The sequence below is a fragment of the Rhipicephalus microplus genome, chromosome 10, assembly GCF_043290135.1.
Source record: "Rhipicephalus microplus isolate Deutch F79 chromosome 10, USDA_Rmic, whole genome shotgun sequence".
Taxonomy (NCBI): Eukaryota; Metazoa; Arthropoda; class Arachnida; order Ixodida; family Ixodidae; genus Rhipicephalus; species Rhipicephalus microplus.
In genome coordinates, this window is record NC_134709.1 from 1,453,709 (window position 1) to 1,479,566 (window position 25,858).

The 25,858-nt window shown below is 46.9% G+C and overlaps 1 protein-coding gene across 3 annotated transcripts in view; it reads right to left on the minus strand.

The window, feature by feature from the left end:
- Positions 1-25,858, minus strand: part of LOC119180620 (chymotrypsinogen A-like) — a 174,184-nt gene that overhangs the window by 35,551 nt on the left and 112,775 nt on the right. For all 3 annotated transcript variants that reach the window (XM_075874857.1, XM_075874856.1, XM_075874855.1), the window contains exons 6-8: positions 17,560-17,690; positions 7,755-7,859; positions 3,902-4,000 (exon numbers count right to left, since the gene is read on the minus strand). In XM_075874857.1, the coding sequence (XP_075730972.1) occupies positions 3,902-4,000; positions 7,755-7,859; positions 17,560-17,690 (335 nt within the window). The remainder of the gene's footprint in view (positions 1-3,901; positions 4,001-7,754; positions 7,860-17,559; positions 17,691-25,858) is intronic.

Genomic DNA, 25,858 nt, shown 5'->3' on the forward strand with positions numbered 1-25,858 from the left:
AATGCACATAAACTGCGTGAAGAAGAATGTGTTTGTTACCCATTAAGTGGTGTCGATTAATGGCGGACGAACTGGCCTATGGATTGTAAACTGTTCCTCTGAGCCCGTGACACTACCCAATGGTTTGAAATTAGCTTCGGTCAGCAAAAAACACGCGACCTTATCAGTGGTCAAGCTCACAGGCGTGCCGGAAGAACGTGACACAATTTGGACGGGGCGCTTATGGCAACGATAAATAAGTCACTTAGCTCAAGTGAGCGCCGAACTTTAGTGAATGTGCTGTTGAAGCACGTTTTGGTATTTGACTTTGCGCAGAAGGGCAAAATAATCCCTATCCCCCTGTCTCGAACGCGCCATACCATCAACACTGGCGCAGCAAGTCCGATTTGCCAAAAACCCTATCGTGTTTCCCCGTCAGAAAGACAAATTATCAACGACCAAGTGCAGGAAATGATGCAAAAGGGAGTGGTACAAGAGTCGGCCAGTCCGTGGGCAGCACCGGTAATCCTTGTTAAGAAGAAAGATGGATCTTGGAGATTTCGCGTCGACTATCGCCGACTGAATGCCGTGACTAAAAAGGACGTATACCCGCTGCCTCATATAGAGGACGCACTAGACTGCTTACATTCGGCCTCTTATTTTTCCTTCGTAGACTTACGATCTGGTTATTGGCAAATTCCGATGCACCCAGAGGACAAGGAAAAGACTGCCTTTGTGACCCCTGATGGGCTCTTTGAATTCAATGTGATGTCATTTGGACTGTGCAATGCACCGGCAATGTTTTAGAGGTTTATGGACACCATTCAGCGTGGCTTGAAGTGGAACATCTGCATGTGCTACCTCGACGACGTCGTCATCTTTGGCCGCACGTTCAGTGAACACAACTCTCGTCTGGATACTGTTTTGAACTGCATCCGAAACGCTGGCCTAATTTTAAACTCGAGGAAATGCCACTTCGGAGACCGCCAGATGCTTGTGCTCGATCTCGTTGACAAGGATGGCATCCGCCCAACAAGTGGGCATTGACTTTCTGGGCCCCTTCCCGAAATCGGCTAAGGGCAACCGATAGATAATTGTTTGCGTCGACTACCACACACGCTACTGCGAAACGGCGGCCGTCCCCTCCGAAACTGCCAGTGAAGTCTCGTCGTTTTTGTTACAGTACGTCATCCTCCGACATGGCCCACCTCGCCTTATTATCAGTGATCGTGGACGACAATTCACAGCGGATGTCGTGTAGGAGCTACTCTGTTTATGTGAATCCCGCCTGCGTCACTCGACACCATACCACCCCCAAACTAATCGGCTGACGGAGCGTACCAACTGCACCATTATCAACATGTTGTCTATGTATGTCTCATGTGAGCACAAAAACTGGGATGACGTACTCCCGTTCATTACTTACGCGTTCAACACCGCGAAGCATGAGATTACAGGCTATAGCCCTTTCTTTTTTCTTTATGCACGTTCGCCCCGGCACACAATGGACAGAATATTGCCTTTCTTCGACCACGATAACGTCACTGTCGCCGAGACTCTCTGCCTCGCCGTAGAGGCGCGTCGCATAGCTCGACTACGCACATTGGCATCGCAAGACAAAGCGAAGGCACGCTATGACATTCACCATCGACCAGTGATTTATCGCCGTGGTGATCTGGTGTGGTTGTGGACTTCGATGCGCAAGCGCGGGTTATGCCAAAAGTTTTTGGCCACTTACGATGGACCTTTTGTCATTGTTGACAGACTTACAGAGGTCAACTATGTAATAGCTCGTCTCACGGCGAGTGGTCGACGAGCTGCCAAAACTCAAGTGGTTCATGTTGCCCGCCTGAAACTGTACACGCCACAACAACTCGACTGACTCGTCCGGCGGCCTTCGTCTGCGCGGAGAGGAATGTTGCGTACATGCACGAAGACAAAGAAGCGTATACGGTGAATGCACTTGTCGCCCAGAGTGAGAGAGGAAGAAGAGGATCAGGAGGATCTTTAACCAGTTGGCTGCTTCTGAGCTGCCCCTCACGACCTAATAAACAGCCCCTTTCAACGTCTACCAGTCTCTTTCAAACGTAACAATATGATGAAAAGATGAGAAATGGCAGTTTTTGGAGTGTTCACTAGATGCACGGACAGACAGACAGACAGACAGATGGACGGACAGACGCACGGACAGATGGACAGACAAGAGCAAAGGACGAAAACCAGAGCAGACGCAGCAACTCCACGCTCTACGAAAAAAGACCCCAGTCGATGCCTCTGTTGCGTTGTGAATTGCTACAGAGGCAAAGGACTTCGGTTTTACTGATTTCCGCTGCTTTCGCATGCGTTTAATTGATATGCACATTTCTTTTTCTCGCACTGTATACTCACAGTCTGTACCAAAATGGCTGCCTTTGCATCTTTCTCACTGTTTATTATAGTTTATGTGCCTGATGTAAACACCATATTTGTTTGAGTATTTTTATTATTGTACTCGTACATGACTGTGTGAAAAATAATGTTGTTAAACTGAAACCACGAATATTCTACTTATATGTTCTTTGCGCACTACACTATACGCCGCCAGCATGTGGCGTTTTTGAAGACTAACCTGCCGGCATAGTCCCCAGACCTCTTTTTAGGGGCGAAGCCTCTTATAACATCTCCTGGTCAGCCGTCGATCGGCGTCGCACAAGCCAGCGTGCCAACCCAGTGGCATCTCCCATACCATTAAATGGACGGCGCTGTCCCATAGAGATGCACGCAAAGTGCAGTTGCGTGACATTATCCTAAATGGCGCTGTACACATTCTACGTCATCATGGCCATGTTTAGTCTAGTTTCCTAGATGGCGCTGTCCGATAGAGATACATGCAATAGGGCGGTTGGCCGAATGTACACAAGATGGCGGTGGAGATGCCACTGCTCTCCGATTGGCTGCTGCGCAGGGTGCGAGTGCCATCACTTGCGTCCGTTATATCTCATTATCCTGGATTTCCGCCGTACGTGGAGTGCGCTTGACGGATCATACTTGGTCAGACACATGGATGGATGCACAGATGGACGGATGCTTCAGCCCACTCATCATCATTCACTCCTTGGATATGCTGCGAATTTTTTTCTTTACAATTTATCGGCTCCATGCGTAGTGAACACAACGCGCTTCTACTTTAACCACAATACTTGGTTTCAATGCGAGAAACTCGACAAGGCGTATGCTGACGCGTGCGATCAACACGCACGAGCGAGCGGCTGCGCCTTTGGAGGCTGTATCGTAAAATTTTCAGACTCGTTCACGACACTAGAAAAACTTTCCTAGCGCAACGTGGTCAAGAGCACACTACGCTGAAGTAGACATGTCCACAAATTGGACACCGCGAAACGGCAGCGGCGCTGACCCTGAACTTTGTGCAAGAGAAGCTGAAGCTCGACGAAAACACCGCTTTGGAAGAGACGTAGTTGCAGTGTGACGTGAACACAGACAAGCTGACCCGGTGCCAGAGAAGCTGCAGCGACACGTAAAAAATGCAGGGCAGTGTATCCCAAAGCAGCACATGCTCGCGAGGCTGCAGTGAAACCGATATGGAACGACTGAATGAGGAAGCCGCTGCCCACGTGAACGTGTGTCGACGTGAGAATGGGCATGTCGATCGTCGCCGAGCCAACTGTGATGTTCGCACTCAGAGAGGCTCAAGTTACTGTATATTCTGTCTTTAAGGTAGAATATACTGTATATGCTACCTTCAAAGTAGTGTATACAACAACTATATGATGAAGGACGAGCTGATAAGTTAGCTGTTTCCGCAGTGTCCGCGAGTGGAGATAGCTGGAATTAAATATATTTATTTATTTACTTGTGTACACTGCTGGCACTGAAATATAAGAGTTTTAACACGCCTATCTACACGATGTGACCAGAGACTTACGCCATGTATTGCGTAGGTGGAGACTCTCCTGACCTGCACGCCGGGGTCATTGTCCACGAGATTATGACTGCCGAGTTTAACCACGAGGTCGCCAGGACGCTGCCTGCAAAGAATAGAAACAGCGTTTAACACTTAGCTGCATCTGGCACCTCGCGGCCCAAGGTTCTGTTTTACCAGGAGTCATAACTCATTGATTGATATGTGGGGTTTAATGTCTCAAAACCACCATATGATTATGAGAGACGCCGTAATGGAGGGCTCCGGAAATTTCGACCCCCTGGGGTTCTTTATCGTGCACCAAATCTGAGCGCACGGGCCTACAACATTTCCGCCTCCTTTAGAAATGCAGCTGCCACAGCTGGTATTCGATCCCGAGACCTGCGGGTAAGCAGCCGAGTACCTTAGCCACTAGACCACTGCGGCGGGGTAAGTCGAAAACTCAGGCGTTTAGCTTTTAGAGAGGCATCTGTGTTGAGCCTTGGTAGTGTAACAGCTACACACAGAAAAAAATGACAAAAAACAATATCGAGCATCCAATGGTATTTGAACCGAGGGCCTCTGCATGGAAGTCGACAGATAAACGCTGTTTTTGTTTGTTTTTTGTTTACTTCTCCTTGAGACATACCCGCTGTTGTGGATTGGCCAAGACTGCATAGTTGGAAATTTAAAGGGTCTTTCTTTATTGTCTAACAGATGAGTTTCAAGCACCAGTGTGGCTCTGTGTCAAGCGAGCTTCACCAGTGCTTAAAACTTATTTGCATAAAGGCCATGTACGGGCGTCCTGTCGGACAAGGAATCGCGTTAACCTATGCAATATCGCGTGGCAGAAGAGCAAGATGACATTGCACAATGCGAATTGTGGAACGTATGTGTGCAGTTTAGTGCTTCCCACCCACTGCAAATGTAAGCACTCAACCGTAACTCGTCATGGGCCACATGCAGCAGAGTGCACATAACAGATGAGTGGCGCGGGTGTCCAGCTTGTCTGCAGGAAGACGAATAATGGCATAGTTGTCCTGCTTTACAAAATTATGATTTATGCTACAGTGGATACTTTTCCTAAAGCCATAACTACAACCACATTTGGCCGACATGAAGCTGCACTCAGAATTCATATCAGACAGTGTCACAATCGTTATAAATTGTTATCGCCTTCTCATCCGTGAATGCTGAAACTCCACCGCAGGCAAGCTAACAATAAAACTATCAGCGTATCGTAGTGCTCTACAGTATATATTCGCAGCGATAAGACGAACAATGCCAACTGCAAAGCCACTTGCCAAAACTCTCTGTAAATATCTGCATTGCACTACGCCGTGAGTCACGCAGTTCATTTATAATAATAATATTCATAATTTTGGAAATTTAATACCTGTGTCACACGGGCGCGCAAAAAGTCTTTTAAGTAAGCGGTCTTTTACGAAGTTGAAAGACTTTTAACAAAGAGGTGTTTGCGGCGCAGACACACGGCAGCAACGATCTCCTTTTAGTGTTTTCGTTCGAAGACGCTAGCGAAAGCGTGGCGCTAGCAGTTAAAAGAGAAGCAATGAAAATTAAACGATGTATCACGATGTACAAATTAAAGACTTGTTGCACTGCTCGTTTCTTCAAATAAATTTAAGAATAAGAGATGAAGAAACACCAATGTGAATGTTTTTTGCACTAGATAAGGAAGCATTCCCATAACTAGCGACGTGCACAAGTTTGTCTGGCACCACTGTGCTTTTATTTACCGTATTTGTTTTTCGCTGCTCTCAACTGCTCTCGACACGTTATGGGCGACCGTACGGGAGAAAAAGCGAGGATCGCAAGCCTCATGGCCTGCCTTCTCGCTCTGGAAAGCGAGGCAGACGCTGCAAAAGCCGCCAAGGAGAGGATAAAGCAGCGCAAGACCGAGCGTCACCACGTGATATTGCCGACGCGTTGTAGCTGCTTACGAGAGTAGAAAAGGAAATAACCATTAAAAGAGTTCATTACACCTTCTGCAGGATATGAAATTTGTTTTTACAAAGAGTTTTGGTGACAGAAAAATAAGCATTCGCTCTTTTTTTCCCACCACTCGAAAATTGCTGGCGCCCACTGGTTTCGAGGCTACTCATTCGGAGCCGTAAAAGAGATCGACGAACGCCGTTTACGAAAAAGACCGCTTCTGAAAAGGAGTTCGCTCTGTGCCGTGTGTATGCTGTCAGGAACTCCTTTTCGGAAAAAGACCGCTTACTTAAAAGACTTTTAAGTGCCCGTGTGACAAGGGTATTACATCTATAAACCACCATATGTCTATGAGAGACATCGTTAGTGGACGGGTCAAAAAATTTCGACCACCTGAGGTTCTTCAACGTGCACCTAAACCTAAACACACAGGCTTTAAGCATTTTATCCTTCAACGAACACCGTGGCAGGAGATCAGCCTCTATGACTTTTTTGTGCCCTTTCTTGCTTTGTGCTGACATTATGCACCTTATCTATTGCGCTAAATTGTAAGCATCAAAATTTTAAAACTAAGCAAGACGCCTGCACTTGCGAAATGCGGTCATTCTTTCCCGATTAAAATTCTAATTTTAGGTTAATAAGAAACATCACGATTGCCAATATAATTACTTTTTTCTCAGTATTGCAGAAGAGAGGAATCACCCAGAAATTACTCCATTCTGCATAAAAAAAAACTTTGTTTCAAACATTTCTTCTTTTCCAGGACTGTGACAAAAAAAATCCAACACCAAAGCTACTAAACCTTCACTGTGTTCATTTGGTACAACTACCTGTCAATTACATTCTGATTTGCAATATGACCTTTTTCATAATACCTCATTTTTTCCACCGAGTTTTATTTATTTACCTGATGTTTTGCATACATGCTGTATTTGTATGTGGAGTAGCATAAAAAATGTAATTATTCTTATAAGCGATGTATTTGCTGTATTTGTATTTTTCTTAAAGCATATGTATTCTACCCTGCTTTACTGTGATTCTGCCTTAATTGATATATGGGGTTCAACGTCCCAAAAGCACCATATTATTATAAATAAAGCCATAGCGAAGGGCTCCGGAAATTTCGACCACCTGGGGTTCTTGAAAGTGCACCCAAGTCTGAGCACACGGACCTACAGCATTTTCGCTTCTGCTGAAACTTGCAGCTGCCACAGTCTGGATTCGATCTCCCGGCCTACGGGTCAGCAGCTGAATACCTTAGCTGCTAGACCACCGCAGCGAGGCGTGATTCTGCCTTGTTGGAACAGATTCATCTTAACAGTTTTCAAGGAAGCACACCAAAACAAAGAACAGGAACACATAAACAAATGCAATGTAACAACTTGTTCATTTTATGGAAAGCACATACTGAACAAACTTCAAATCTGCACGGTCCGGTAAAAAAAAAACACGTGAAAAGCACATGTGGCAAAACTTGTGAAGACAATTCCTTAATGAAGAGATGGCGTTTTGCTCTTGTCACTGTGAAAGGCTCTCGAAGCTTGGTTCATTGTTTTTCTTTGGAGATACTAAAGAGCGAAAATACATATTTCTTATTATTGAAATGATCTTTCACTCTACTAAAAACACTCTACTGGCGGCGAGAAGCGAGAAAACATGAAAAAAGCAAATTCAAGCAACAACGCCATCTACAGGTTTCCACACCATTTGCTGTGATGTCACATATTTTGATGGCCTCTACAAGGACCTACGTAGTTCCCAATCGGTAAAAATGAAGTACCCTATCCTCTGAGGGTGCCTTATAAGCTTAGCATATTAAGTTTGAGTAAATTTTCTTTACACAATGGCACCACAATATTGGTTAATACACTTTGTAGTCTGTGACGTCACGCGCGATGATTTTGGCGTGCGTAAATCATAGCACTTGCCCCTGAACGCAGTGAGCCGCCGTGATGACGAGGTCGTTGCGTAAGAGTGCTCCTCCACAGAAGTGGGCTGCCGGCCAGAAGTTCTTCAACTGGACACTCGCCTGCATTGGGCAGATCAGCTCGTCAAAACCGTCCATTATTATTTATAGCACTAATAATAAAAAAGCACAGGCAAAACGTCGGTATTAAGCGCAATACTCTAAACTGAAACATTTTACTGCGTCATATTAGTATATACATTTGCTGGCAAGAAGGTCACCTGCAGCGTCTGCAGCAGCTGCAGACAATAAAAAAAACTCATGGGAAAGTTTATGCAATGAGAAGAGCGAAGGAAAAAAAAGGCACCGTATCTGCATGTTAATCTGCAAATGATGTCGAAAGACGATATTTTTGCGTGTGGAGAGAGTGAACAAAACATTTATTTGATTTTCTGCGCAATAAAATTGTTGAATGGTATTCTGGAGGCGCTGTGTTAGAGTGCCTCGAGCGTGCAATGCCACGCACGGTAGCGGCCTATTTGGCAACACACCAACACCTGCGGCATGTGGCACGTTTGCACGGAAGAACAGCGTTACAAAGGGTAGTCAAAGAGCTGCTTCGCATCCAAAAGAGAGAACGAAATTGTGCATATTTGATGCGCCACTTACGACAGAGTCGTATTCTAGGAATCTGCCCGAGCTGAGCAGCCCCCTACCCGACGAATCCGGCTGGCATGACCTGTGACTGTATCAGCCGCGCTCGCCTTCAGCATTCGCTCGCACGTGGAGCATACAACAAGAGCAGAGGTGTCACAAACTTGGACTTAATGGGGAAGGCAGTAATACGCCTTGAGTGTTCACATAACGGCTATCGTAACGAGAACATGGTATGATACGGGCTTCATTCGAAACGAGATGCAAGCAATGAATTTAAATTTTCAATAAAAATCTTGCCACCAGCCAGTTTAAAGGCAATGCCAATAAACTTACCACGTTATTAGACTCTTGAGTTTACTCGGCAAACCATTCATATATGACTCACATTTATTAATTTCTCTCAACCTATAGTGTCGTATGAGTGTGAGCGTCACAGAGCAGCTCAGTCGTGGGAATTACGTACTCGGACTATGTATGACAATTGCATTACATACTCAGACTGGACATAGACAGCCCACAGATTGTAAACACACAAGTACTGATGATTGAGCAAGTTGTAGGGTTTTATAATAAACACGAGTTAGAAGGCTTGCGCTTAATTATGGTGCCTGCGCTTCCCTTCCTTTGCTTTCGCCCCTTATCTTCATGCTCAAACTAAGCTGCGTACTGCAGTTGTAAACGTCAGTCGCATACACGAATCCCTGATTCCGACCGAAACAGCGCTATAGCAAGACTGCATAAAATGACCTAAGAACCTGGGCCTAAAAGAAGCTAGAAATGCAAAAAAGCACGAAAAAAAAAACATGGTTCATCCCTCTGTCATAGGAATCGATAAAACCTGAAAGTCGGATGTGTCCTTACAGAAAAAGTTTAATGTAAATTGATAAAAAAGAGTGTGCCCAATGTCCATTGGTGTTTGAAAGCTAATGCAATGCTTAAGGATGACGCATCCACGCTGACACTTATTCATACATCTACATCCAGACAAGTAACATCCATAAACAAACGCTTGAGGTCATAAATGCTTGTGGTAGGAGCTAACGGTGAGATCAAAACCAGATGAAGCGATGTGACAGCCAGAAAAGCATGATTGACTGAACATTAAACCTGGGCTAAAGTTGCCTACTCGCGGTGTAAAATCCAAAGACTTGTTTCATAGAAAACCGGCTTCAAAGAACTAATACACCTGGAGATGAAGAGCAGAGCGTCTCGATGTTTGTTTATTGCAGCGTAGATCCAAGAACCCCCTCACCTCCCACCCGCATTCCTTGTCTTTCTCTTCATCTCCTCCACCTTATGTCCACTGTTTTTAACGCTCCCGGCCCTCGAATTGCTGCGGGCACATTTCTAGGAAACACAAATGTTGAATAAACCGCGTTACAATTTTGCCGCCTGCTAACTTTAGGCAACATGCACGAACAATGCCGTCGTGTCCTGTAATGTTTTTCAGAACGCGTGCAAGTTTCCAACACAACTTGGGCAGAGCATCGTCGCGCATTATCATTATATTGCTTTCTGCAATACTAGTAATGTCCGCCACTAGTCTATTATGAGCGCTTCTAAGAAGTAATAAATATTCCTTATACCAGCGATTTCAGAAATCTTTCTGCAGCTTTTGTCGCTGTATCCAAGTTTTAAGAAGCTCCGTATGGGAGCTGGGCACCACGTCTGCAGTTTGCAAGTCGGGGAGCGCCGTCAATCACTTGCCATGTAAGAAATGGGCAGGTGTTAAGACATCTGGTTCCTCTGGCGCAGAATACAAGTACGTCAACAATCTGCTATTTATGATCGCTTCAATTTCTGCTGACCATGCTCATTTGCCCATAATCTAGAAGAGACCTTCTAAATCTAGAAGAGCTTTTCTTAAGTTGTCTTTCACTGACCTCATTATACACTACCGAAATCCGCCTCACCAAGGAGCACGGTCAGCCGAGAATTTCCATGTGATCCTATGAGCAGACAGATAATTGCCGACTTCACTTTCTCTAGTAGTGTCATACACAGCACGAAGTGTGCGAGAAGCACGTTTAAAGCACAAAGCATTGTCAGAGTAAATCACTGAAGGGAATCCACGACGTGCAGTGAAACGTCGAAAGGCTTCTAAGAAACAGTCTGCTGTGGAACGTAAACCAAGCTTTAGATGAACAGCACGTATTACCGTTTCTGTGTTGGCACACTTTTTAAGTACACTGGTCCCATAAAATCTACACCAGTAATGTCAAACGGTTTGGACACATTCACTTGGTCAGTAGGTAGCGCTGCCATAGGAGCTGTCGCAGGCTTCACCCTTAATCGCGCGCACCATGTACACCGCCCGATCACTCTTTTCACACACTGCTTCGCCTTCGTCACCCAGAAGCGCTCTCAGAGTTCTGCGATGGTTGTTGCAACTCCTGCGGGCAGAAGCATCAGGTGTAAGCCGGTGGCAATGAGTTCAGTGACGATATGGTCACCGGGAAGCAGAATTGCGTGTTTGATGCCTTCGCGGTACGTGAGATTCCGAAGCCTTGTGCGCATTTTCAGCAATCCATCCTCTTCCGCAAGAAAGGGGTGCAAATCCCAAATTGTTGACACCTTGGGTAGATCTCACCCAGACTGGAGGGCTGTTAATTCAGGGCCAAATTGTTGCTTTGAATAATGGACAGTCAATACCTTTCAGAGGCGATAAGCTCCTCCGTTAGTAGGTGTCCCTTAGGGGTTGGCCGGTCAAAGCAGGCTGCGACAAACCTCTCTATCCAAGCCGTGACGCGTAGCTCCCGCAACCAGGAACTACACTTTGATAGGTCCAAAACAGCGTTCACCGATGTCGAGGACGGGTAGAGCGTAATGATGTCTACTTCGTACTTCCCTTTTAGATCATCTTTAAGAGCATTCAGATAAGTATTCGTGTGCTTAGGCCATTCTTCGCTTCTGGCCAACCAAACTGGTCCTCTCCACCAAATCTCCATGTCAATTAGATTTTTCACCCATGTGCCCCGGGAAACTAGGTCCGCTGGGTTCTCTTTTCTAGAACAATAGTTCCATTGGCAAGAGTCAGAGAGGTTTGGGATTTCTGTTACTCTGTTTTTTACAAACTGCTGCCACCTTGAAGGGATGCCTCCGATCCAACCCAAAGCCACTGTTGAATCGGTCCAAAAATAGCATTTAGAAGAAGTGATTTCCATTGCGTCAGTTATGAACTTTGCTAGTTGGGCACCCAATTAAACTCCAAGAAACTCGAGCCGTAGAAGTGAAAGCTGCTTTATGGAAGCAACTTGGCCCTTTGCCATGAGTACCTGACCTGGTGCACCATCGCGGTTGTGCCGCAGATAAGCAACAGCCCCGTAAACAGCTTTGCTTGCATCAGTGAATACAGGCAGCTCATAATCTATATCACTGATTGACAAGCAAAACCTGGGCACTGAAAGAGTCTTGATGTCATGAATTTCTCTGCGCCACATATCCCGTTCTTGGGAAAGTTGAATGGGAATTTCACAATCCCAATCAAGTTCTATTTGCCAAACGCGCTGAAAAAATATTTTGACGCGTATTAGAAATGGTGCTGCAAGGCCGAGAGGGTTGAACAAGCGAGCAGAATTCTGTAAAATGAACCGTTTCATTGGCTTATTTTCTTGTAGACATTCAAGAGCAGGGTCGATGTTCAAGCTTAGCCTATCTGACCTGGTGTTCCACAGTAGGCCCAGTATCTTCACGTTGTATGGTTGTTCTACGCAGTTTTCTAGGTCAGTGCAGTTAGTTGCCCACTTTTGTAACTTCATTCCAGCTTTCGCGAAGATTTCTGTAGCTTGGTCGTAGAGCTTAAAAGCGTCCGATGCGGTAGGAACACTGGTGACAATGTCATCTACGTAAAAGCAACGCATCAACTTCTCAGCTGCCTGGCGATACTTTCCAGATACGCTCTGCAGATGATACTGCAATGTCACACTCAGTAAGAAAGGGCTTGCCGTAGTGCCAAAGGGCACTCGAGTCATGCGGTATTCGCAAACGGGATTCATGTCCTGCACTCCTGTTGGTGTTCTTTCAAACAACAGGAATCTCAGAGTGTCACTCGGCTTAATTCCAATCTGCAGAAATGCTTTCTGAACGTCAGCCGCGACGCCGAACTGATGCTGACGAAAACGCAGTAACGTCTTCAACATATCGTTGCTCAGGTTCGGGCCTTTTTCAAATGGTCATTGAATGAAGTCACTCCTGAGGCATGAGACGAGGCATTGAAGACAATTCGGAGTTTCGTTGTGGTGGACGTTGTTCTAATTACTTCCCGATGGGGCATGTAATATTTAGTGGTGGTCACACCCTTGATGGCGGGAATTGGCTCAGCATGACCAACAGTAAGGTACTGCCTGACTGCTACATCGTAGTGAAGCAGTACTTCTTTGCTCTGAGACAACTGGTGAAGTAAGCAGCAAAGTCGCTTGATTGCTACCGCACGATTATCATGCAGGTCTGATTGCCTGTCTTTCCAAGGCAGACAGACTTCGTACCTTTCGTCTCGCAGCTCAATAGTTTCATTGAAAGCTTTTAGCACCTGCTTATCGTGGGAGGATGGTTCATCTGCATCTGTGATCCCGAAGCTTTCGAGCTACCAGAACTTTCGTAGTTCTGAGCTTATGCGTTCTTGCATCAGGGTGTCGCTTATGCAACAACTTGTCCGTAATACACAAACGTTGGCGATTGTGAGAGGAAGAATAGTTACATCATTTTAGGGTCCTTGTACTGTCCAACTCAGTGCCGTCTGAATGGAAAAAAGACTTTTGCTATCTTTATTCCAAGTGACTTCGCTCCCAAGAATCTTTCCCAATCGGTCTGAGCCAATTAATAAGCTAATGCCTTCTTCCTGGGTGATATGCGAAAAGCAAAGTGCATCAGCTAATTGTTGACGACGATTTCGCAACTCTTTAATAAATTCATGGCCTTGTACTTCAGCAACCACTTCACAGGTGTGCTCGATTTCTATTGCTTCCATGACATGCTGAATATTATCGTATAGGCTTTGTAGAGTTACTTTGACTAGTCTCCGACGTGCAAAGCGACCATGTTTGTTTCCAAACACATTGACGGTAATGTCAATTTCTCCTAACACCTACAGGTTCAATTTTCTTAAAACATCTTCTTGAATGAAAGTGCGCTGGCTACAATTATCCATGATGCCTCTTAAATAGCAGCTCTCCTTTGCGTCTTTCATCCATCCTCTGAAGGTTTGCAATAGTATTGCATCAAGGCTCCTATTGCTATCTGACAGAGCGTACATGGAGGTACTGCTCGTAGCGTGTTGTAGTGGCGTCATTATTTCAACATCTGTACTAGCCTGTCTATAGCACATCGAAGAAGCGCGTCTTCCTTGACAATCTGAAAAGCTCACCTTCTGTCAACGGTCTCTTGCTCGATGTCCTTTTGTGGTACATCTGAAGCAGCAGCCAGTCGTCGACAGAATAGGCTTATCACCGAGTCAGAAAGCGATCCATCGCAGTCAAACGTTGGGGGTGATTTCTGGCAAAAAAGGCACGCCTCCTTTGTAACGGCACTGTTGAGAACTGCCACTGATGCCATAGGCTGATTCTTGTGGCTGCCGGAGGTCTGTAGTTCATTGCGGTGCGGCATCCGTCATTGGTAGGTGGCCTGCTCCCTGCAATCGACCTCGATGCGCAGGTACTTGAGCAATTGTCGAAGTTCTTCTGATCTCGGCGGGTCGTTCACACTTGTCGCTTCAAGTCGCCGTTATCGGTGATATTCCACCATTATGTCTTGTGGAATCGCTTTCATTAGTACCTCGCACAACATGGCAGAGTAGTAGGATTCCAAGATGTCGAGGCCTTTGAGTCCTCTTATGTTGATTTGAACAAAAGTCATAAAGGCTTCTCAGGGCACTAGCATTCGCCGACGTAGTGACGGGACGTAGAGTGCGAAGATTTTTAAGATGCCTCTGCTCACTCATGCGCACGTCTTCAAACCGCTCCTCAAGTATAGAAACGGCGTTCTCATAACTGTTGTCTGTTGTCGGTACGCCTACAATAGCCTTCGCCGCAGGGCCGTCGCGAAGAGATCGGAGGAAGTGAAATCGATCGACGTTATTGAGACATGGGTTCTCATGTACGGAGTGTCGAAAGAGGCCCCAAAATGGTAGCCATTTCATGGGGGACCCGTCGAACCTCATTAGGTCTAGCTTAGGAAGCCTTGCTCCTGTGCCGCCAGAAATATCTGACTGGGCTGCTTGACGCGGCAGAGAAGAGTCGGTTGGCAACTCACCGTTGTACCTGGCCGGCCCTGACGTTCAGACAGCCAGCTCCTGGATGTGATGTTTAAGAAGGCAAACGCTCCTTGCAGTTCGGTACTCGTACTCTAGCCCCTGGTCTATGTCCTCCAGCACCTCGTCATCCGTTATGTGGGCGTGCAGTGCTTCGTTAGCCTTGGCGAGCTTGTCGGTGCTTTTCTCCAGGCACTGAAAAATTCTGCGAAGCCCCATCAAGTCAATTCATTGGAGGCTGGTAGCTCATCAACCGCATTGATGATCTTGGTGTTGTGTACCTTTCTAGCTGTTCTCGTGTTTCTGAGGCGTTCCGTGGTTCTCCTTGAAACCGGGTCAGGTTTCAGCACCAATGTAAAATTCGAAAACTTCTTTCATAGAAACCGGCTTCAAAGGACTAATACGCCTGGAGATGAAGAGCAGAGTGTCTCGATGTCCGTTTATTGCAGCGTAGACCTAAGAACCCCCTCACGTGCCACCCGCATTCCTCGTCTTTCTCTTCATCTTCTTCACCCTATGTCCACTGTTTTTAACACGTGGCATGTTGGCTACCACTACCCGACCAGAAAGAAACGCAACGCGCGTCGTGTATTGCGTTTGTGCTGCCACAATTATTTGCAAAGTGAGCGTAAAGGATGTTTCACGTGCCGCAATTGCAGCGAAGAAAATCGTTCTGTTCGCTCTGTTCACAACCGCCGCTAAGGGTGCTTTCATTTCACATGGTCTGCATTGCCCCACAACTTTCGCTCTGCGACTGGAGCGGTGAGTTCTTGCCACCGTTCTTTGTGGCAGAAACGAATGTAATGTAATGATCTGTGTAATATATCATTAAGTTTCCATGAACATTAATGAAGGGCCCACTTGTTTCATCATTTAGGAACACTTTCCAATTTAAAATAAATTTAAAATGCACAAAATCGGCCATTGCCAAAACAAACGCGTCGACGAAATTTCGACAGCTTGGCTGGCCCGGCCCTATTTCCATGGGTCCTGACCAAAAATCCCTCCCGCCGTAGTGATCACAGCGAAAATTTCCAACATGTTCGTAGTTTGCCGCAGATCGTCGCGGCGGGAGCGAACTGCCATTTTCTTCGCTGCGAGCGAATTAGGCAGCCTGAAAATCGCTATTTTTTGTGTCATGTGAAACAGCCTTTTATGGGTAACACATAGCTATATCTAGGCGAAACAGACGCATTTCAGAGGTCTCAGACACTTTCAGACAAAGAGGTTTCAGAGATATATGTATGGCATGGGTGAATGCTATATGAGCGAAGCCGATGCTCGTGGTAAAAGTCGCCGCGCTGACAAAATTGCACTTTTGCTATTAGAAACGGGCCGAATGGGACGGGCGCTTAGAAATAACGCGTCGGAGGAACTAATCGCAGATGTCACGGTCGTGATGCATTACTGCGCTTTACCAAAAACGCTGTGAGAGGACATTGGTAGATAGAAGAGCCGTATTTTTAAAAGCCTAAAAAGTATGTGATTGTGGCGCATAAGTGAGATTGGTTAATGCACATTTTGTTGAACAGATCACGAAGCTAGAAAAAGTGCTGGAGCACCAGGGAGAAGCGATGAAATATCTGGTATATTAGATACATTGTAAGAATTAAAGGTGCATAAGTAAATACAACCAGCCTTATGCATGCTGGTGGGTGATGTGTGACATATGTGTCTATGCATAAAATGTATTAACATTGCAATAAAGAAAAAAAATGCCAGCATATCCACGGAGTGAATTATGGAGAGTGGGGCGAAGCATTCGTCCGTTCATGCGTCCGTCTGTGTGACCGTCCACGCGTCTGTTCGTGCGCCCGTCCCTGCGTTCGTTCATGCATCCGCCCCTGCGTCCGTTCATGTGTCCATCCATGCATCTGTCTGTGTGTCCGTTCGTCCATCTATTCAACACTCCAAGTCCCACCATCTCGCATCTTTTTATCATATATTCCCCATATAGAAGCACCGCCATTCAGTGGACATTCCAAGGGCTAAACGAGAGGTGGCACACGCACACTTTCTTACGGCTTGCGCTTCGGGTCTACTTCCCACCTTCAACCACCTTGAGTTCATGGTATATACTAGTTCACTGTATTCATGGCACTGCGGCCCAATGCTCGCTAAAGCTTTCTAAAACCAAGGAGGTTACGCCCAGCGAGTATAACGTAGCAACCTTTTCCTGTCAGATAGTGCTCAATGTACATGCCAGTGGCTGCTAACGTGAAATGAGAGACAGGAGGATTCGGCTTTTAATTTCTTATGGCTTGCGCTTCGTATCTGCTTCCCCCCTTTAACCACCTCGAATTCATTCATGGTATATACTAGTTCATTGTATTCATGGCCCTGCGGCTCAACGCTCGCTAAACCTTTCTAAAACTAAGGAGGTTACACCCAGCGAGTATAATGTAGGAACCCTTTCTTGTATGATAGTGCTCAATGTACATGCCAATGGCTGCTAATGGGGATCGCAGCGTGCGCGTTGACTAAAAGCCGAATGCTCCTGTCTCTCATTTTCCATTAACAACCATTGGCATGTACATTGAGCACTATTTTTTTATTGTTAAACAACGCACAGAAGAAATCTCTCACCGGCACCACCTTGGAGGTCAAATGTTATACCTATTTCGGGTATGTGCTACTGGTGGTTACGTACTACGAGGGACGCACAAGCCACGCCATAAGGAGCTTCGCCCCTAAAACGTAACCATGGTGCAGTGGATGGTGTGCCCGGCATCTGTAGTGGCGGAGCCACGATCATGGGCTCGACTCCCGTTGCAAAATTTTTTGTGTATTCTTTGACGCTATTTCCATGACAGAAATACGTCACTGAAATCTTGGTGGACCCCGGCATAAAACACCTTCGTGTCAAAAAAAAAGAAAAAGCTACCGTAGCGAATACCCAGATGTACAGAGTGACAAATATACCTGCCAGGGCCAGCTGTGTGGCACCGCCTCCTGTCCTGCGACGATACGGTCGGCGAGCTCGAGGTTTGGCTCGACGCTGGGCCTGCCGCATTCCGTGCTCCTGACCAGCTGCTGCGACCACTGCTCCACGCCTGCGAGACGCGGTCACACTAATGATGGCGTCTTTCGTGTGCCTCAACGGATTGGTTGGCCCTTAGATGCCTGGCGCAACCACAGGGGATCAGCCACGAAACGGGCGTCATCTCATCTTAGGAAGAAAATTGTTTTACCAGCCAAATACCTTTAGATAGGGATTAAAAAACAAATTGGTAAAACACTAATTAAAAATATAACAAATAAAGCAAAATAAAAAGAAAGCCCAACAAACTAATAGGGCTGGAAATAAAGTGAATTTATACTTAAGCCTAATGTTCTACTCGTTTTGTTTGTTTTTGAAAATTGCATAGGGCTTCGCAAACATTCCTGTGGCTAAAGCCTTCTTTAATTGCTCCAAAGGAAAATACCACCGGAGGGGATGTTTCAACCTACAGAGAGGTTCTCCTAACAGTCTTTTCCTTTGATTTGCAAATAGCTTGCATTTTAAGAGGAAATGATGCAGAGATTCACTCTCGTTGCAGTGGAAGCATAAGGGCAATTTAACGAGACGAGACCTACACAGGTGAAAATTCATTGAGAGGACTCGGAATCATAATCTCGTAATTGATATTTCTGCCCTTCTAGAGAAGCATGCACCATCGATAAAATTTTTCAAATCGTGCCACGGCAATAAATGGTAGCATCAGCAATATAGAATTAACTGGACCATAATGTAAGGCTCCCGCAAGCGCATCTGCATATTCATTGAGGGTTAAACCTTTATTACCTGGAACCCATACCAATCAAATTAGATGCAAAGGTCGTGGGGCGAGGGCACAAAACACTTCTATAGCATTTTACATATTCGGTGCAGTTAATGAACAGACAAACAGGCACTCTGTATGAATGACAGCATCTGTTATGAATAGAGGCAATTTCCGTAATGCTAAGACAATTCGAAGTAACTTTATTTGGTAAATAGTGTGAAATAAGGTAAATTATTTGAAAAAAGACCAAGTCAATACTGAAGATGCGATTCCCCCGCCTGCCTTTTCTTTACAAACTGAAGCATCAGCTACTATTACAATCTTTAATTTTAATCTTGCCAGGTGGTCTTTCAAAATGGCATTCAGGTACCTACTGGGAAGATTTTAGCAATTGTTAGGAAACATATTGGAGATTTCTATTTTAACTGTTTGAGTAGGTCTCCTTACCAGCACCTCACGACTTGGAGGAGATGGATTAAAGAGCTGTAATTGATTCAAGAGTTCAGTGTACCACGATGGTTTGATGTAAGACAAAGGAGGAAGCCTATTCACACGGAACTTCACTTGTTTTCAGATGCAAGTCCATATGCATACAGAACAGCGGCCTATTTGATAAATCACTACGAGAAGAAAAAGGAGGCTGAAATACTAATTGGAAAAGGAAGGATAGCGCCAATGAAGCAAATCTCGTTACTACGACTTGAGTTGATGGCTGCGTTGCTGTCTGCATGCATTTCCAATTACGTCAGAAACGGATTTGTAAGAAATATAAATGCTACAAGATACTGGACGAACTCGACCATTGTTCTTACTTGGCTACACGGAAAGAAAGAACGAGACACATTTGTAGAAAATAGGGTGAAGGAGATAAAAGAGAAAACGAAGCTATCAGAGTGGAAATACATTGCAAGTGGAGAGAACCCAGCTGATCTCATAACCAGAGGTGTAAGTGCAAAGGCTTTGATACAGTCGGACCTATAGTGGCATGGTCCAAAGTGGCTTGTTATGGAAAACAAGACTACAGGGCTAACGGAAACGGAAGAAGACAGTGAGAGTAGTGAATGTTGTGCAACGAATATATACACCTCAGTTACGGTCGTGATCGTCGCAGAGAAGTATGGAACCTACATAAGATTGCTCAGATTAACAGCTTGGGTTCTTAGATACATAAAAATTATAAGAGAGAAGCGGATAATCGGCGATCTGAGTTTTGAGGAACTAAAGAATGCAGAGACAAGGATAATAAAATTGGAGCACACAAAGATATAGGAACATATTATACTCAACAAGAGTAATACGACTAAGACAACAAGGATGTTTCTTTGTGGGTGGGAAGTCTTTGAGGATGAACAAGTACTAATAAGGCACAAGGATCGTCTGTCTCAAAGTGAACTGACGTACAACGAAAAACATCCAATCGTGCTACCAAAGTGGACCGCTGCTACAAAGCTGCTAGTACGACATGTGCATCAGCTCGCGTTGCATGGAGGAGTCAGTGCAACACTGTCGCAGCTTAGAATGAAATATTGGATAATCCAAGGAAGGCAGCTGGTGAAGAAGGCTATTCATGGATGTTTAAAGAGTCAACAATTTGATGCTAAACCAATTAAGCAAGACACAGCACCTCTGCCTGCTGACAGAGTAAACCACCGACAACCATTTGAAGTGACTGGTGTAGATTTTACAGGCCCGATGCTTATAAAAGACGCCGTGAAAGGCATAACAAAACTATACATCGCAGTGTTCGTGTGTGCAGCAACAAAAGCTGTACATCTCGAAGCTGTCGACTACTGTAAAACAAAAGCATTCTTACAAGCATTCAAAAGATTTACAGCGAGAAGAGGCTTATGCCGTACAATATATAGTGACAACGCAAGGACATTCAAGAAAGCCAACAAAGAAATCAATCGTATGCTGAAAGAGTTACAAGAAGAAGTCTCTAGAAGAGCTAACCAAAAAAAATAAAATAAAGTGGAAGTTTAGCACCGAACAAGCACCTTGGAGAGCAGGCTTCTATTCTATGAAAGAATAATACGAAGCATGAAATCATCAATGAGGAAAGTCATCGAAAGGAGACTGCTAACCAGAGAAGAGATGGAAACAATAACCACTGAAGCTAAAACAGTGCTGAACAGGCTGTTAACTTATGCATACAGCGAACCAGATGAGCCAGTTACGGGCCATAGATTCGGCTAAATAAATAGTTTCATCTCATAATTACAGTTTGCTTCCTTCGCCCACGTCACGACTTCGTGACAATATTGTCGCTAGGTGAAAATAACAGAATACAGGACGACGGTGCGACCAGAAAAACGAGGTCTGTATTAACAGAACAAAAGAGCAGCCGCCTCGACTTCTTCTTCCTCGGAGGAACCGTGGGAACGCTCATCACTTCATCGTCCTCTGTCTTCTTGCCTGGCCTTTAGCCGTGACATTAGCCTCCCATTCAAGAAAGCATCGTCCCGATGCTTTATAATCAAAGTGGTTTGTACTCGTTGGAAACGCATGAGTTCATTCGGAGAAATAAGGCTTCATGCGTACCACGTGCACAACTTCTGGAGCATACCTTCGACGCCTTGAAGAGTGCGCAGTATCAGGAACAACCTCAAAATTAATGTCACTGAGACGTCGCAGAACTTTATAGGAACCGAAGTACCGTCTTAACAGTTTTTCTGAGAGGCCACGGCGCCGAATAGGTGTCCACATCCAAACTTTCTCTCCTGGCTCGTAGGAGACTGGTCGGTGACGAAGGTTGTACCGTCTTGAATCGTAGTCCTGCTGGCGACTAATACGTAGGCGTGCAAGTTGTCGGGCTTCTTCGGCCAGCTGAGTGATATAATCAGCATCCGTTTCAGCGTCTTTGCACTCGTGCGGCAGCATAGCATCCAGCATAGTGTTGACTTCACGACCATGAAGAAGGCGCAATGGCGTTGTTCTTGTTGTTTCTTGATGAGCCGTGTTATAGGCGAACGTGACATACGGCAAGATCTCGTCCCAGCTTTTATGCTCCACATCGACGTACATGCAGAGCATATCCGCTAGTGTCTTGTTGAGACGCTCCGTAAGACCATTCGCTTGCGGATGATACGCCGTTGTTCGCCGGTGGGATGTGCCACTAAGTTTTAAAACTGTCTGTAATAGTTTGGCTGCGAATGCAGTTCCCCTGTCAGTTATTACCACTGATGGAGCACCATGCCTCAGCACCACGTTCTCTACGAAAAATCGGGCTGCTTCACTTGCCGTGCCCCTCTCCAAAGCCTTGGTTTCGGCGTAACGAGTGAGGTAGTCGGTGGCTACTATAATCCATCTGCGACCTGCTGATGAGGTTGGAAATGGGCACAAAAGATCCATTCCGACTTGAGCGAATGGAGTAACAGGCACGTCAATAGGATGGAGGAGGCGTGCTGGTTTGACGGGTGGAACTTTTCTGCGCTGGCAATCAAGGCACGTCCGAACATAGTGTTGAACGGTCGCCGTCAGTCTTGGCCAGTAGTATTTCTGCCTCACTCTGCACAACGTACGCGTGTAACCCAGGTGGCCGGATGTTGGTTCATCGTGGCATGCCTGTAATACTTCGCTCCTTAGAGATGTTGGGACGACGAGTAAGTAGTCGTCTCCGTGTGCCGTGAAGTTCATCTTATACAGGACGTCGTTGCGCAAGCAAAATGACGAAAGCCCTCTCGCAAACAGTCTAGGTACAGCTGAAGTGCGACCCTCTAAAAAACGTATTATGGGTTCTAGTTCGGGGTCGTCTCACTGCAGCTGTGCGACAGTTGTCGTGTTTACAACTCCGACAAAGGCTGTATCGTCATCTTCTTCCGTCGCAGGTTCGTATGGCGCACGAGAAAGGCAATCAGCGTTTGAATGTCGCTTCCCCGATCTGTAGACCACCGTCATGTCAAATTCTTGAAGCTTCAGGCTCCAGCGCGCCAACCGTCCTAAAGCGTCTCTTAAATTTGTCAGCCAGCAGAGGGAGTGATGGTCGCTGACAACATTAAAAGGACGACCATACAGGTATGGGCGGAATTTTATAACCGCCCACACCACCGCAAGGCACTCTTTTCCCGTAGTGGAATAATTTTCTTCCGCACGTGAAGGAGTTCTGCTCGCGTAAGCAATTACTCGTTCGGCGCCATCCTGCCACTGCACGAGTACAGCTCCTAAGCCGACATTGCTAGCGTCGGTGTGCACTGCTGTCGGTGCGTCATCACCAAAGTGTGCGAGGACTGGTGGCTTTTGAAGGCGTTGCCGCAGCTCGTCGAATGATTTTTGCTGCTCTTCATTCCATACGAATGCGACGTCTTCTCTGGTAAGGCGGGTCAACGGCGAGGCAATGCGCGAGAAGTTCTCAATGAAGCGTCGGTAGTAAGCACACAGTCCTAAAAACAGTCTGACCGCCTTTTTGTCAGTTGGCGCTGGAAAATTCGTAACGGCAGCTATTTTTTCAGGGTCAGGCCGCACACCTTCACTACTGACAAGCTGCCCCAGGAACAGAAGCTCTTCGAAGCCGAAATGGCATTTTTCCGGCTAAAGTGTTAGTCCGGCGGAACGGATAGCTTGAAATACTGAGTGCAGTCGCCTCACGTGTTCGTCGAATGTGGCAGAAAATACGATGACGTCATCTAGATACACTAAGCACGTCTGCCACTTGAGGCCTGATAGTACGGTGTCCATTAGCCGCTAAAACGTTGCCGGTGCTGAGCACAAGCCAAATGGAAGTACCTTAAATTCAAAAAGGCCATCAGGTGTCACGAAAGCTGTTTTCTCCCGGTATCTTTCATCGACTTCTATCTGCCAATACCCACTCCTTAGATCCATCGACGAGAAATAACGCGCGTGCCGTAGTCGATCGAGTGAATCGTCGATACGTGGAAGTGGGTAGACGTCTTTTTTGTCACCTGATTCAGTTTGCGGTAATCCACGCAGAAACTTAAGGTGGCGTCTTTTTTCTTCACTAATACAACCGGCGAAGCCCAAGGGCTTTTCGACGGCTGAATAACGTCGTTTTCAAGCATCTGTCGCACCTCCTTTTCGATAGCTTCTCGTTCTCGCGGAGCTACCCGGTACGGGTTTTGCCTGATGGGTCTGGTCATGTCGTCCGTTATAATTCGATGTTTCGTCAGCGGCGTTTGACGGACCCTGGAAATCGAAGAGAAACAATCTTCAAACTTGTTAATAAGCTGCATGATACTTTGCTTCTGCGCCGGCAGCAAACTTCGGCCAATGTCAGCAGATAGAGGTGCGGGGGTCAGTTCAGTTGAGTTATCTTTTTGAAGGGTTAGGCAGTCTGTCATCTCGGCGAGCTCTTCCACGTGCGACTGCCATGCCCCTCGTTAGATGTCGACGTTCAGAGCTGAAGTTCGTTACAAGGACGTGTGTGTGTCCGCTTTTTATGGTTACGACGCCTCTTGCGATAGATAAACCATGGCTGAATAGCAGTGTTGGAATTTGCTCAGCGATGTTTTCAGAATCGCTTGACATGTCACATGTCACAGCCACGAGTGCACTCGACCGCGGTAGGATGGTCACATCGTCTTCGAAGACACGCAAAGGCTGACGTCGCTGGTCTGTACTGGGCACATTCGAAACTTGATCTGGGGCCGTCCGAAACGTAACTGATCTCTCAGGAATGTTGATAATGGCACCGTATTCACGCAAGAAGTCCATGCCCAAGATCAGGTCTTTGCAGCACTCCGGTAAAATTACGAAAGTAGCGACGAAATCTTGTGGTGTACACGTATCCCGAAGGAGTACGGCCACCAGCGTGGGTCCGGTCTTAGCGAGCCCCAGGGCACGCTTTAACCATCGCCGTGGTGAAAACACGATACTGCTCAAGTCGCAACACTTTATTGTGGCAACACCAAACGCAGTACAGCCCGTTGCAAAAAGGTGCTGCGGGAAAGCAAGTAAGCTTATCCACGCCAAGGGCACAAAGTACTACACAGGGTGCCACGAGCACGTCTCCGCGGTAAAGGTGATCCACGGAGACACCGGAACAAAGGCCCGGTTGCTCGAGCGAGGGCAAAGGCGCTCGCGTTGGCTTCGAAGGGAGACGGGTCGGCGTAGCGAGGCCACGCACTAGGACACCGTACTGCCCTTCGGCCGTGAGTACGCAGCGGGGCAACAAAAGGTGAGCGTTCGCCTCGGGCGCGAGGCGCCGTCGGCAAAGCCCGACGAGCCCCGAGCGACGGGAGTCGCCGGACGGAAAAGGTGGCGTGGCTCACTGTTTGCAGTCCCGGAGAGTACTCTCCGCTCCCGACGCAGCGCGCGAAAACCTCTCGGGAGGCTCCCCGCGCGGCGCCACAGTCAACATCCGCTACCGGGTGAGGGAGTTAAACGTCACTCCGCCCTTCCCAGCGCGGCAGACAGCAAAGGAGGGCAGACATGTAGGGACATGAGAATGGCAGAAAAGGCGGCAAAGCCCGCGCAAAGGCAGCGGGCCAGCCTCAATTCCCACAATCTGAACTGCCGATATTAATTCGACCTGTACATTTGCCCGTCGGCGTCACCAATTGACCCCCTGCGGTTCTAATGTTTGGGCCTGTCCATATTGTTCTTACTTTCTTTAGGCAGTCGGCGAGTTTACGGCTTATAATAGAGAAGTCCGCACCAGTATCTACCAGTGCTGTTACTGGGCGTCCGTCTATACAAATGTCTAGATTGGCGCTTACGATTTCCGTTGATGTCGGTGACGTCGTATCGTCCTTGGTATTGTGCGTCGTACGATCCGTGGTATCATTCGTCGTATCGCGTCCTAGAGAAGATGTTGGGGGTGTGATAGCATCTTGACGGGCGGCAACCTTCCCCCCAAAGGTCGCAGCTGTTAGTTTCCCCGACGAGGGCTAGGAGATCTGCCCCGGACCACCTCGGAGTAACTGCGCTGCGGCGGCGAGTTCGGTGCAGGTGAAGGAGAGCGGGGTCGACGATACGTCACTTCGGGTTGCTGTGCTTGCGGGTCTGCACTGCTGCCACGGCGGTTATCGAAATAGGCACGAGGGGAGGTTTGTAGAAAGTTATGATTCTACGGTCATGGTACGGGCAATTGCGGAAAATATGGCCGGCTTCTCCACAATGAAAGCAAAATGGTCGACGGTCGACGGTGCGCCACAAGTCCGTCTTACGGATGAATGGTCGACTGGTGGGCATACCTTGCGGCCAAGATGCAGATGTCGGCGGAGTGTACATTGGCGCCGTTTGCATAGGCACGTTGGGCTGTGGATACGGCTGCGGCGGATTGGGAGCTGGGGCCCGCGGCTCGTTGTAAGGCCCTTGGCTCACGTCACGATAAGCCAGTGGTGACGAGTTGTAGGACACTGGAGTGTGTCGACAAACAGCTGATGCGTAGCTCACAGACCGCTGGTCTGAGGGCGATTCGGGCAACAAAAATGCCTGGCGGAGTTCTTTCCGCACAACCTCTGCAACGCAAGCCATGGTATTTTCTTGCAGAGTCACAAGGA